The sequence below is a fragment of the Rhinolophus hipposideros genome (genome assembly GCF_964194185.1).
Source record: "Rhinolophus hipposideros genome assembly, chromosome: 9".
Lineage (NCBI taxonomy): Eukaryota > Metazoa > Chordata > Mammalia > Chiroptera > Rhinolophidae > Rhinolophus > Rhinolophus hipposideros.
The window spans coordinates 8,570,853-8,584,865 of NC_138055.1; the positions used below are offsets into that span (position 1 = coordinate 8,570,853).

General features: G+C 54.8%; 1 protein-coding gene across 2 annotated transcripts in view; it reads right to left on the minus strand.

Moving 5' to 3' along the window:
* Positions 1 to 5,130, minus strand: part of KDELR3 (KDEL endoplasmic reticulum protein retention receptor 3) — a 9,202-nt gene extending 4,072 nt beyond the window's left edge. Inside the window, exons 1-3 of one of the 2 annotated variants that reach the window (XM_081060378.1) lie at positions 4,865 to 5,127; positions 2,490 to 2,561; positions 496 to 596 (exon numbers count right to left, since the gene is read on the minus strand). In XM_081060378.1, the coding sequence (XP_080916504.1) occupies positions 496 to 596; positions 2,490 to 2,561; positions 4,865 to 4,955 (264 nt within the window). In that variant the 5' untranslated portion in view covers positions 4,956 to 5,127. Of the gene's footprint in view, positions 1 to 495; positions 597 to 2,489; positions 2,562 to 4,864 lie in introns of both variants that reach the window. The other variant, XM_081060379.1, reaches the window with a different exon arrangement.
* Positions 5,131 to 14,013: the final 8,883 nt, after the last annotated feature.

The following is a 14,013-nucleotide window of genomic DNA, read 5'->3' on the forward strand; positions in this document are numbered from 1 at the left end:
AGAAGTCAAATGTGACTTGTAGTCATCTTGTATTATCGGTATATGTTGAGTATTACAATTTTAATAGTGTGTTCCTTTCAAAAAATGTCTTCATTTTGTTTAGCACCCTCTGTATTTGTCAAATGGATGGTTGAATAAGTTCTTTGAAAGCTCAGGGTACCATGTTTGATTCTTTGCTTGTTTTGTAACCATTATAATAGCTAACCTTTATTGAATGTTTAATATATGACAGTTTATTTTGTATTTCCATGTATTACCTCGTTTAATTTTCACAACACAACCCTCTGAGGTAAATACTAGTACTTTCATTTCTCAGAGGAGGAAACTGAGCTACCCAGAGTTCCGAGACCTTGCCCAGGCCCCGGGCCCACAGCTGGTGGCAGCAAAGCCAACTCAAACCAGGTCTGCCTGGTTCCGCAGCCTGAGTTCCCATGTGTGCTGTCTCACAGTGTGGAGGGAGATGGCAGCCGCCCCACAGCCACCCATCCCCCTCACCTTCATGACTGTGTTGTAGACGGAGATGAAGTTGGTGAACAGGTCCAGGTACCTGGTGGTGAAGACAAGAGCGAAAAGGATCTGGCTCTTCCCAGAGATGCCTGTGGCCAGAGGGGGACAGGAGACAATGAGAACACAGACAGCCAGGCCACACGCGCACGAGAAGCCTGGAGCCTGAGCTGGAAAGACCTCCAGAGTGTCCAGTCGCCCTTAAGCATGACACCCTGTCCAGGCACTGCAGCTTCCAGGACAGGAAGCACCCCTTCCCACCGGACCACTTGAGTGTCTGTTCCCCTCATTAGGCTGTACTGTGTCCCCCAGTCTCCAAATATGAATTCCCAGTGCCCCACGTGTGCTCTGGAAAGGGTGGCGGGGGTGGTGTGATCGGGCCTGGTAGGGGGTGTAGCGGCTTCTCTTCATTCCACCCCCCGAGCTCCACTAACAATCCCCAAAGCTCTGTCTTCGGGAGAACTCACTGACTTTATAAGAATCAGATAATACATAAAGCTGTAAACTAAAAAGCAGCCATCACCTGAATCCAAAAACCTCAGTGTGCGTCCTTCCAAATCTTTGTCGGCTTATCCATACACGTGACATATGTGCACACATATGTCACATACAGATGCATCGAGATGACAAAACCGGGCTCATACTTCCCATGCTATTTCCTCACCTGCTTTGGCCTCTTAACTTTTTATTTTGAAATCATTTTAGATTGACAGACGTGTTGTAAAGACAGTGCGGAGTTCCCGTACGCCCTTCACCCCGCTTCCCCTAGTGTTGTCACGTTGCATAGTCACAGAACATTGACCATATCGAAGAAATCGACTTCGTTCATTTGGTGGTACAGCACTATTGACTAAACTCCAGGCTTTATTTGGATTTCACCAGTTTTCCCAGTGATGCCCCTTTTCCCGTTCCAAGATCCAATCCGGGAACGGATGCTGCACGTCGCTGGCTTGCTTTCTAGTCTCCTTTTGGCCACTTTTGTTATGTCATGGAGGCGGTTCCAGAGTGAGGTAAGCAGATGCCCCGCCTCCCTTTACTCGTGCCCCCTCAAGCCCACCCCAATCTGGAGACTTCAGCAAACCACTCCCATCAACGTGCCCACATATCTGCATCCAAAGGTCATCTCTGTCCCCACTCACCTAATCTCTCAAGAGCCTGCTGAGCACTCCATCCATCCCAAACCGCGTGCATGCTGCTCCACTGCCCAGACCTCCTCTCTCTGTTCCTGTCCTCGCCACCCAAACCTCTCTTCTCCTTCTATCCCTTTGCCATCTCATCCCACACACCAGGGACACTCCTGCTCTGGCCTCTCCTCCGAGTTCTGACCTACATACTCCTGCCTGAACAAATTCATCATCTCCCCCTCGAACCCCGCCACTTCTGTCTCCCCTCCTTCATATGCCACCACCATCCAGAAAACCAAGAGCCATCCTTGAGTCTCTCTCCCCTTTGTCCCACCTCCTCCCCATTTCTCAGCTCCACTGCTCCCACTCTAGTACCCCTCACTCAGCCCAGCCACCCCACCCCAGTGACACCCAATTGGTCTTCCCAAGTCCTTCCTGGCTGCCCACCCCTCCCCCAATTCCACCCAGCAACTAAAGGGCTGGGCTGTAAAACAAAACGCTGCTTAAAGCCCTTAAGTGGCTCCCAAATGCCCTTATAAAAAGACCCAAATCCTTCTCAAGGCTCATGAGGGCTCCCAGCTGTTCCCCTTACCCCACATCTGGTCACTCTCCTCCTCACTCCCTCCCTGCAGCCATGGTGATATGTCTCGATTTTATTCTAAATGTAATGGACCAACTGGGGAGTTTGGCACTGAGAGGTGATAATACCTGATGCAGGGTCTAGTTCTTTCATACGCCTGAACAACCTTACCTAACTGTTCCTCTGGTGATGGACATTTGGGGGGGGGGGACATTTTTAATGACAGAGGATGAACACCTAACATTCTGGAAAGCGTGGGGTCCATGTGCCGACTTTCCTACCTGCATGGCAACCTTGACCCTCATCTGTGAAATGGGCACCTTCACACATCTGGGGCAGGACTGCTGTGAGGACTGAAAAGGATTCAGTGAGTACCGCCCCTGGGCCTTGGCTGGCCGGCTGTGGGGGAAGGAGCTCCCTGGGGGGAGGCGACACTGAGCGGATCTGGGCTGTGCCTGTTGCTACACCATCTCACTGAGCCCTCACAGAGGCCTGGAGGGTCCAGGAGGCAGCCCGGGTGTGGACGCTTGGCCACCTCCTTCACGTAGCCTTCCCCCACCCCTCCCCTCTCCCCATCCTCAGCCTGCCAGACCCCTGGGCCTCGCTCATGTCTTCCTCAGTGCCTGGGAGCCCTGGTGAGCTGGAGCACAATGATTTGCCCACTCTTTTGAAGCAGTGAATAATTTTCACCAAAGCAAGCTGTGCATGGAGCCCCAGAATATGGAAGACAACGTGAGCCGGTAACCTGGCCAGAGTCCTTGAGGGGTCCCAGGCACATATAGGACCACCGACCAGGTCCAGTCCTCCCTCCCCCCAAAAAAAGATGGGGAAACTGAGGCCCAAGGGCACACAGTGAGCCAGGGGCAGAGCAAGAACAAAGCCCCAGTGTCCTGCTGCCTTCATGGCTGAGTCAGCGGGGTCACACCAGGCCCTGCCCCTCGGGGCTGGCACAGCTGGCACCCAGGCACCTCACCTCCGCAGGCCTCATCCAGGCCTGTGCTGGTCCCTCTCCGCACACACAGGCCCCACCACCGGTCCATCCTTTCTCTTCCCACAGCCTTAGCGCCTCTAACAAACCGTATCATTTCCTTGGTTGCTACCACTGATGCTTGTTGGCGGTCTCCCACTGCTAGAAAGCCCACTGCCTGTGCTGTATACCAGGGGCCTAGTACAGGGCCTGGCGGAGTGGGTGGGGGGACAGCACCCCGTCCCAGGTCCTCCGGGGAAGTGCAGGGACAGTTCCCAGCTGGGTTCTTCCCCTCACAGGAGCCTGCTGCCCCCTGTCACCCCCTCAGCATTCCTGGCTCCCATCCCCTTGAGTGGGAACAGTGAGTGACTGTCTCTCCAGGGACCCCCAACCCAAATGGTCTCCGGGTCTAGAATCACTCCCTCTGTAATGACCGTCACATCAGCACCCACTCCACACCCCACCAAACCTCCCAGGTTGGCGGCCTCCATGCTGCGCTCTCTGCCTCCTTTCTCGACTCCTGCACACAGCTTCTAGAGTGACGTGCTTCAGGTCCCCTTCCGAGCCCCCTCTCTTACTCCCAAACATTCCATGGCTCCCCAGTCTTAACTCCGAGCTTGACAGACAAAGCCCTATCTCATTTAAACCACGATCCCTCCAGACTCATCTGCTTCCCGGACCACCCCCAAATTGGGCTGCTCACCCTTCCTGGGGCATTCTCTGCTCTCTGTGACCTCTGGGCTTTTGCACCCCCAGTGTCCTCCACAGCACACCCTTGCTGGGTGACACCCTGCCAGTCCTCCAGGACCCAGCACAGAGCAAGCCTTCAGGGGTTGGCTCTCTGCCTCCTTGGCCCCTATGAGGAGCCTGAGCTCATCTCTGTATCCCCTCACCCCAGTGCCACGCACAGGGAAGGGCACCTCCAGGACACTAGCGGACAAAAACGGCTGCAGGAGGCTTGGGCAGCCTCTTAATGCACTGGCTCTGTTTGGCTACCACCAGGCCAGCCCTGAAACTTATCCAAACCCCCAGCAAGGCAGCCAGATTACTGGGCAAAAGGGCGCTCCCTGGGCTTCTGCTCAGGGGCAGCTCCATGTCCACCTGGGCAGGGCTTGGCCCCTCCTGCCACATCACGGCCGCCTGGCCCAGGCAGGAGAGGGAAGAGGGCCCAGCTTTGGGGGATGTCTGAGACAGGGCAGGAGAAAGTGGTGAGGGGAAGGAAAGAGAAGACTGAAAGTTGGGGCCACTGTGTTCCTACCTCCTCTGACCTTCCACCTCCTGTTCCCCACCGCGGGCCTGACTGAGGGCGGAGAGAACAATGGGCCTCAACCGCTGCCGCTCCCATGGAGCAAAGGGGATGACGACGGGACGCGGGTGTCGCCTCCCCCTTACAGCCGTCCTCTTCCAACTAGCAGTGGCAATGGGGGTGAGGGCGTTGATTGAAAGCACAAGCCCACCCTCCCTCCATAATCTCCAGGGTCCTCCCCCTCTGATAATGGTACAACTTTCAATTTTCTCTGAAAGCTGAGCTATGCAAAAAACGGCTTCAGTCGCCCTCAAGCCCAAGTCTCCACCCTGAACAGACATCAGCAGGCGGCCCCAAACTCTGCAGGCTGGCCGGGGGACGCGAGATGGCCCAGCGCGGCGCCCGCTCCCGGGTCCCCCACCTCCCGCCGGGGCGCCCCTCACCCTTGCAGCACTTGGATCTCCAGATCTTCCCCAGGAGCAAGATCATGGCGAGGAGGTGGCTCAGGTCGCCGAGGATGCGGAACACGTTCATGTTCCCGCCCGCCCGCCCCGCGCCCTCGCGCAGCCAACTCCAGGGAAACTTTCTGTCGGGCGAGGCGCTGCCACGTCCACCGCCCGGCCTGTGGGTCCGGCGCGCCCCGCACTCCGCCCGGGCGCCGCCGCTCCGCCAGCGCTCCCTCGGCCGGCGGTGACGTGGCCAGGCCGGCCCCAGCGCCGAGGAGCCAGGAAGCGCCTTCGCCCGATGTCCCGCCCCCGGCCCATCCCAGCGCCTCGGCGACCGCGCGGGCGGGGCGGCCTGGCCGGGCTGGGGGCTTCCGGCGTGGGCCCGCCGCTCCCGCACCTCTGAGGCCGGGAGTGCGGGCTCGGCCTCCCTCCTCGGAACCCGGAGTCCTCCCGCACGTGACCTTGGGCAAGCCATCGGGGCCATCTCTGCCTCAGTTCCCTCATCTGTACACAGTGCTAATAATACCGGTGCCACCGTGAAGTGGGGGCCTGTGTGCGGGTGCTGGAGTGAACCTCGCAGGTTGGAAGCACCCCATACATGGTGACCCACGGCTGTTGTCATCATCCTTCTGGGGTTTGAACACCTCCTTGGGTGCGGTGGGGTGAGGAGAAGAGAGGGAGCCTGATTCCCGCAGCCCCCATCTTTATTTGAATAGCCACCTTGTCCTGATCTGACATGACCAGTTGGAGGGGAACAGTGGTACCCAGACTCTCAGGTTTGGGGTAAGGCTGACTTCACTAATGTCTGTCTCTCTCCTCCTAGTATTACAAGAGGTAAAACAGGAGCACAGGCCAGGAGAGACTCCAGGGGTGGGGGGTGTTGGCCTGAAAGCTGGGAAGCAGGAAGGGTGAGGGGTGGAGCACCACAGGTAAGCAGACGTCCTCCCAGTGTCCCGTGGCCTGAGCAGGTCAGCCACCCTATGTGGGCCTTGGTTTCTGCATCTGTAGGAGTGGCCCGCATGAGCCAAGGGGTCTTACCACACCCCCCTTTCCCTTCTCCATCGAAGGACGTTTATCTCTCCCTAAACTGCTGGCCTGCTCCCACCCCACCCCCCTACTCATGACCCTCCGTGGGACCCTCGCCATGATTTCCAGGGCAAGGCACTCCTTTGGGACTCAAAATGTGACCCAAGGAGGAGCAGCATGTGTATCGCCTGCTGGGAACGAGGAAACCCGGCCCCCCTCGGGCCCACTGAACAGGAATCTGCGTTTAAACAAGATCTCTGGGTGATTCGTGTGCACCGAAAGCTTGAGAGGCACTGAGCTAAGTAACACTACAAGAGAGGTACTGTTGTTATTATTCTCAGTTTGGGGAAACTGAGGCACAGAGAGGTTAAGTACTTTGCTTCAGGTCACACATACACTAAATTGTAAAGCCTGGATTCCAAAACACACACTGAATTCAGGGTTCATGCAATTCTCTGATTCCAATTTACTGTGGGTTGTCATGGGAGGTGATGAGCTCCCTGGCATGAGAGGTGGGTGAACAGGGGGTGGGTGCCCACTTGTCAGGGATGCTGCAGTGAGTGAGGCCTCCTGCCCTGACACAGAGGTTGGGATAACAATAGCCACCAAGCAGTGAGCGTCTACTGGGGACTCGGCATGGGTCAGACACGTTAGTCAGGTTCTCTCCATTCAGCCTCAATAGGCACCCTCCAAGTAGGCTTTCACTCCTCCCTTTGCAGGTGACAGCCACGGAGGCCAAGGGAGGTGAGGTGCGTGGTCCAAGTCCCTCTGGGAGGAGAACCCAGGTACTCATCCTGAGGCTGTGACAGGTTCTGAATGAGCTGCTCTGTTCCCTGTTCCCACCTCCCTCCTGCCCAGATGCCTCCCCTCCAGCTGGTGCCCAGAGAAGGCGGTGGCTATTTAAATACCTCAGGTGTGGCTACAGTTCTCTCTGCCCAACCAGCTGGCATCTCCTTCTCAGCACCCACCTCCTCCCCAAGCCAGGGAAAAGCACGTGCATTTGCCATTTGGTGAAACATCTGTCCTCCTGAGAAACAACTCCAACTGCCGGGGGCAGGAGGTTGGAACAAGCCTAGAATCCTCGTCTTCCCTCTATTTCTCAAGGGGGGCCCCAGGGGAACTGCCCAAGGCGAGGGGAGGTCTGAAGATTGACCCCCATGGTGGTGGTGGGGAAAGAACCCAAACTGGGTGGCCCCAGGGCCAAGATCTTATCATGGCCACAGTCGCCTTGAGCCTGCCATGTCCCCTTTCTGGGGCTCAGCTTTCCCATCTGTTAATGGGGATAATGAAGATGGATGTATTGCTGACTGGTTACTTGGCCCTCCTTGTATCTAGTCTTCCCTATGAAACTGATACTTCCTATGTCTTAAGACAGGAGCTCATCTCCCCCACTTTACATATGAGGAAACTGAAGCCCAAATTTGTCTCTTTCTCCCCCAGGTCACATAGACTTCCTCTCCCCAAAGTTCTACCACTCTATCCTTAGTAATCAGCACTGCCTTTTTCATACCTACCTCATCTTCAAGGTGGAACATTTTTCAAACACTTCCTCTGGAGAAGAGGGAAAATCCTCATTTAAAAGCCCCGGCTCTAGCCCATGCCAGCACGCTGGCTGGCATGTGCACCATCAGAAACTATGTGTCCCTCTTGCCAGGTGGTTCAAGGTGAATCCCCCACCCCTCCATGCTTCACTTTCCTGACACCCAAAATGTGTCTGCTGTAGGAATGCAATTGACAGGAAGCCTTCAGCTCAAAGAATTGTTTTGATCTCGTTAACAAAGCAAAACATATGGTTGAAGTCAGATTTATGGGAAAGAGAATGGTGCACTTACTCAACTATAGAAAAGTTATATATAATCTTCCCTTCCTGGTCCTAGCCCTTTGGTATATTTCACCACTGTATTGAATATCCAGCCAACTGCCTCCAATTCTGTGTAAAGGAAAATGTGGATACAAAGTGAAAAATCATCCTAAGGACGTTCCACTACTTAATCGGAAGCGTCTCGCTGGAAGGCCCTGGAAGGAAGGAGGAGCTATGGGCCCAGGCTCCTGGGACTCCCTTCGGATCCCTGGAGGCCGCTTTACTTCCCTCTGGCCTCGGCGAGTAGACGCTCCCCAGTGGAAGGAATGAAATCTTCCCAGGCAACCCAGGTCTGGCCTGGGAGGCGCAGAGCAGTCTATTCCCTAATCAAGTCAGGGTGGGCTGTGGACAGCCTTTCTCTTCCTGCGGTTCTGCCCCAGCTGTTCCCTAAGCTCTCTCTAGGCTCAACATACTTGAGCGGCATGGTCACTGTGGACCCCATTTTTACAGAGCGAGAAAACAAGGTTTCAAAACCTCTTCTCCACTTTCAGTTCCAAGAATATTTATGGAAGACCGGATGTGTGCCGGGCGCCCTGCAGGTTGAAGTTGGACGAAGCCTGGAGAAGCCCTTGGGCGCACTGTGGGAGGCGGGCGCCTGTGCAGAGCAGAGAGTCTTACCCTGGGCTGCGGGGAGCCGCGAGGGAGGATTGCAGTTAGGATGACTTCAGAGATTGCCTTCGCGGGTTTTGGAGGATGAGTAGGAGCTCGTCTCAAGGACAAAACCTAGGGGAAGAGAGGCGAGTCCCAAGTAGAAGGAACCACATGCGCAACAGCGCAGAGATGTGAAATGGCCCCGCTCTCCCAGTGCAAATAATTTGTACCGCTCTTTAAAAGAGGCCAAAGACCAGGGGGGAAAGGTGGGGTGGGGTGGAGAAAGAGAGATAAACGTCAAGGTTAGACAGATCTTTGTTGGAGTTCTAGCTCCAGTACGAACGAGCTGTCCGAATTTAGGCAATTTATTTTTTCTCTCCACATCATAGCGTTCTCATCGGGAATCAGGGTATAAACTAAGTAGTACTGACTCGATAGGGCAGTTACTAGGGCCAAAGTTAGCAAGGTAGGTATCTAAGCGCTTTGTAAGGAGTACACCACGCGACAAAGGCCAGTCCCGTGCTCCTTCTTACAGGACCCTGAGGCCCAAGGAGGACCCCCAAGGAGGCAAAGCAGAGCCGGGAGAAGACACGGAAATTCTGTGTCCTCGGAAGGCCATTACTCCCTCGCCGGTTTATTCCCGGAGAAGTGTAAAAAATACAATTAAAAATAACATCTCGACCGGAGGAAGCCTTCGAGGGCGCTGGAAGTGTGCTGTATCTTGATCTGAGAGATGGTTACACGGATCTTATACACATGTAAAAATCACCGAGCTGGATGTACTCTTAAGATGTATGTATTAAGTTACACCTTAATTAAAAGAAAAAGAAAAAAATAACAACCCTTGCCGCGACGCCGCTGCCTTCCCCGCTGGCGACAGGTGTCTCTCTGACTCCAAACGCTCCTCTCGGTGCGCGGCGCAGGCCCGGCGCCCAGCGCCCCGAGCGTGGAGTCGTGCGCCGCGCTCCACGGCCCCACCGAGGTTCCCTAGGCAACCGCAAGCCGCTCGCCGCGTCTCCCGAGTGATGAGGCGCCAGCGAAGACGCGGAGCCCGGATTCATGAACCGGAGCCACGGAGCGCGGCTGGAGAGAGACCGCGGCTGGCCAAGTGCGGAGGGGAGCGACTCGGCGTCCCTCGTCCTTGCGCGGACATTACGAGGGCATCCAGCGGTCACCACTCCCCAGCCCCGGCTGTGGCCACAAACTGTTGCTTGAATACACCCCTTGGGGGTTCACTCTCAGCTTTCCAGGTGGAGAGATGGAGGGTTTGGTTGCCAACATCACAGGACGAATCAGGGGTAAAGCCAAGCCTACACCTCATGGCCTTTCCAGCGTGTTCAGCGCAGCCAAGAGGAAGGCACGTAGGGCTAGGAGCTGGAGCCCCCTTGGGCTCTGGTTCCACCTTTGCTAGTAACTTTCTGTGTGGTCTTCAAATCCCCTCTCCTGTCTGGGTCTCAGAGATGGAGACACCACTCCGTGTAGCTGTTACCAAAGTATACAAAATCACGAATGTAAAAGTGGCTTATAAACTGCTTTGCACCTGTCAAAACCATCACCGTTGCCACCCTGTTGCTTTCTTGCCCTCAGCAGCACCCCACCTCAACTGCAGCCTCTTTGCCAACCAGCTGCACAGTGAACCTGGGTTTCCAGTCTGCAGGTGAGAGTTCCCTCCCCTCATTTACCCGTTCCCAAAGCAGGTTTCCTGGGTACCAGGGATCCTTTGGTCCCCAGACCACCCACTTCTAGTGGGTCACAGGGACATCACCCTCCACCCACCCTCCTGCACACCCCTTCCTAATCTCCCAGCCTTTGGCTGCACCGCAGAAGTTCCCCACTAAGTCAGGATGTCTGGAGGTCCCAGGACATGCATGGCCCCTGGACCGAGTCCATGGGTAATACCACTTAATGCCCTTTGAATGCCACATGCTGGGCATGTTTGGATATTTGTGTGTTCGTGTGCTGTCAGGCTGTATATGCATTGCTGTGTGTGTGTGTCTGTGTACTTGAGACACATATTTGCGTCTGTGTATGTAAATGTGTGTATTTATGGCTGTGTGTTCTGTACTTGCAGGTGTGTGTTGTGTATTTGTGGCATATGTGTTTACCCGGGCATCTATTTGTCTTTGATGGTGTATCTGCAGATCTAGGGGGCCATTTGTGGGTTTGTACGTGTGGTGTCCACAGTTGATGTGTCTGTGGTTGTGCACATGTGGGAGTGTGCTGCGGAACATGGCTGCCATGTGCTTTTCTCCCCCATCTCCCCTCATCTGGATGACCTTCTTCCCCCAGCTGAGGGCTGGTGGCTGAGGCCACAGGGATGATCAGTCTAGCTCCTGCCTCCTCTGCAGACCTGTGGCTGCCCAGGTCTTTGGCCCATGTGGGTACCAGGGGCAAGGGCGGATGGGTGAACCTGGGGCCAGAGTACGGGTGCCAACCTCCTCCCCTCCCCACAGCAGGAGCAGCAGCGGGAAAGGTTGGCGGAGGGGGGCTATTTTGGGAGCGTCTCCTTAGCAACAGCTGCCACAGGCCGTCTGTGGCGGTTTTTCTATAGGTGCTAAAATATTCCACCCTGGTGACTACTGAGTAGTGGGGGGTGGGTGAGGATGGGAGCAGAGGGTGGGAGAGACCACTACAGTCCTCCATCCTCAGGGCACAGCCGCCTGGCATGGGTCCTGGACCTCTGGGCCCCCAAAGCCCCTTTCCTCACCTCTGGTCCTCATCCCTCAGTGCTCAGACTTTAGAATTCTGAGACTGGCCAGCTGTGTCCTGTTCTGATTTCTAATCTAAGCAACTGTGTTGCCTCAGTTTGTCTCATCTGTAGAATGGGCTGGAGGACTTTAAGGCACTCTCTAGGCCAAAAACCTCTAAACTGTGACTCCCGCATTTTGAAGGGGCCCTTTCCCTTCTCTCCCCAGCTGTCCCACGTGCCTGGCTCAAGTGCCCCTCCTCTCCAGTCCTCCCAGCCCTCTGTACCTCCTCTCAGGGCCCCTTCGGGACCAGAGAGGCCTAACTAGGCTCTCAGAGTGAGCCTGTTTTGAAATGCCCTGCTGGCCTGAAATGACCTTTCCCCAGAAGCTAGGAGCCGGCTCAGATCCTGGCTCAGACAGGTTCTTACTTCCTGAGTGGCCCTGGGCAAGCCACATCCTCTCTCCATGTCTCAGTTCAGTTTCCTCATCTGTGAACTAGGGTTACTCATAGTCTCTATCTCGTAGGACTGGGGATCAAGTAAGGAGGCATTGGAAGCTCTGGCCAAACAGACAAACGTTTAACCATCACTTCCCATCAAACTTCAGAGCAAGTCTCACCCTTCCAGAGAACTGTCCTTGGCCACACCACTCATAACAATAGGACCCGTGCCTCAGTGTCCCCATCAGTACCCAGTACCTCTGTCGTGGAGTTCTGGTAAGGATTAAAGGAAACAAATCCTAGGCTAATGATGTGCACTCAAAGGGCACTTGGTCCCCTCACTCCATCCAGGGGGTGCTTCTGTGTTAGATGATCTTCCGAGGTCCAGAGAGGACAAGCAACTTGCCCAGGGTCCCCAGAGTTCTGACAACCAAGCCTCCCCCTCCCCCGCCCCAAAGCCTCTGCATACCTGTTTCACATAGCTCTCCCACCTCCCCACCCCTGCCCTACTAGGAGCTGCTCAAACATGGGATGGACAGTGGCGAATTCCTCTTTCAGACTTTCATCATCCTCAGAACAGTTCTTTCAAGTGGGTATTATCTTCCTCACTTGACATATGAGGAAACAGGCCAGAGAGAAGAGGTGAGCCGCCTAGAGTCACTCAAGGACTGGCTGGTGGAAAGGGACTCTTTTCTGGGGCCCATGAACTTCAACCTGCCTGGAGCTGCCCTTTCTGCCTCTGCCCACCCCCTCCCAGTCGACCCTCAGCCTCCATAGGATCCTCCTTACAGGAGATGAGCAATGGGGGCCCCAGGCTTCAGCCCCAGGCCTAGCAAGGTGACCATCACCAGATGTTTCCTCTCAACGCCTGTGATGTCACAGCGACCAGGCCTTCCCCTTCCCTCTCCCAGAAATACCTGCCCTCCAGTCCCCACCCCTTCCTTAAATGTGTGCCCAGTGACCTAACATCATGTCTGATCCCACAGCAACAGATGTTCTGGGTCTACAGACATCCCTGTCTCCATCTCTGTACTCCTTCCTGTCCCTCCTCCTTCCCCTGCACCCCACACTCCCAGGGCTGCCACTAGGCCAGGCCTCTGGCCAAGCGAAGGAGACCGTAAGTCATTTGCCTCACCTGCATCCCTCCATTTTCAATCTATGGAAAGGTGTGATAGGTTCGAAGCACACATCTGCCGCTGGGCCAGCATTCAGATGGCTTGAATTCCCCCATCCATTCACACACCAAGATTCATGCAACAGAACTTCAGTCCTGGTTGCCTGCCTGCAAGGGTACAGCCACGCAATGAGGGAGACAGGCATGGGATGGGACACGCACTATGAAGGTCTGCACAGTGGTGAAGGGAGGACTGAGAAGGCATGGTCACTTTACTGAGCACCTACTACCGTGTTTCCCCAAAAATAAGACCTCGCTGGACCATCAACTCTAATGCATCTTTTGGAGCAAAAATTAATATAAGGCCCAGTCTTATTTTACTATAAGACCGGGTCTTATATAATATAATATAATATCAGGTCTTATATTAATTTTTGCTCCAAAAGGCACATTAAACCTGATGGTCCAGCTAGGTCTTATTTTCGGGGAAACATGGTATGAGCTGTGCATTCTTGTGCATCTCCCTTACTTGATCTGCCCGTTTTACATACAGGTTAAATAAAAAATTGCTCAAGGTCATGCAGCTCCTAAGTGCTTTTGAGCCCACGTTGACCTGACTCCCAAGCCCATTTAAAAGAACCAAACCTGTGCTCAGTGCTGGATGAATGAATGATTGGGTGATGAATGACTTCTGCCAGGGACTTCTGGAGTCCTTCCCAGGGGAGGTGGTGTGGAGGCTGGATTTGGAGAACAGCAGGAATTCTCAGGGCAGAAAAGGAGGAAGGGCATTTCAGGCAGGAAGAACAGCATGTACAAAGGCAGAGAGGTGTGGAAGCATTTGGTGTGTTCTGGGTATCCCCCACCCTGTGGGGATCAGGGTGTATGTGTGGGTATACGGAGTGTGGGGTAAGGTGGGGCCTGACTGTACATCACATTGAGGAGTTGGGACTGTATCCTTTCAAGTGGGGAGGGTCTCGAGGGAAGGGAAGCAGTCAGTGTTGTAGTACCTGTGTTGTAGTACCTGTGCCAGTCACATCTTTGGGGGATAAAGTTGAAGGAGCTGGAGGAAACTTAATATTCAGGAAGTTCTCAGTCTGACTTCAGGGTGCCTCAGTCTCTCCGTGTCATAACTGGGGCTATTCAGAGATCTTCCAGCTCCCCAGGAAGTTCTGGCTGTCTATCTGAAGGTGTTCTCTCATCCTACCACCCTGGAGCAGGAGCACTTTCCCACCTGCATCCTCCGAAGGTTGGAGTGAGGTGGCAGAATGGCCACGGAAGTGACTGGCTCGCCAGAGGCTGTGGGGTGCTGGGGATTTCTCCCCACAATCCAGAGTGTAGGGCCCAGACCTGGGGCACAGTTAGGGCTGCAGATGAAGGGCACCATTCTCCCTAATAAAGACACTTTGGAGTAATGGGAATGCAGAGAAC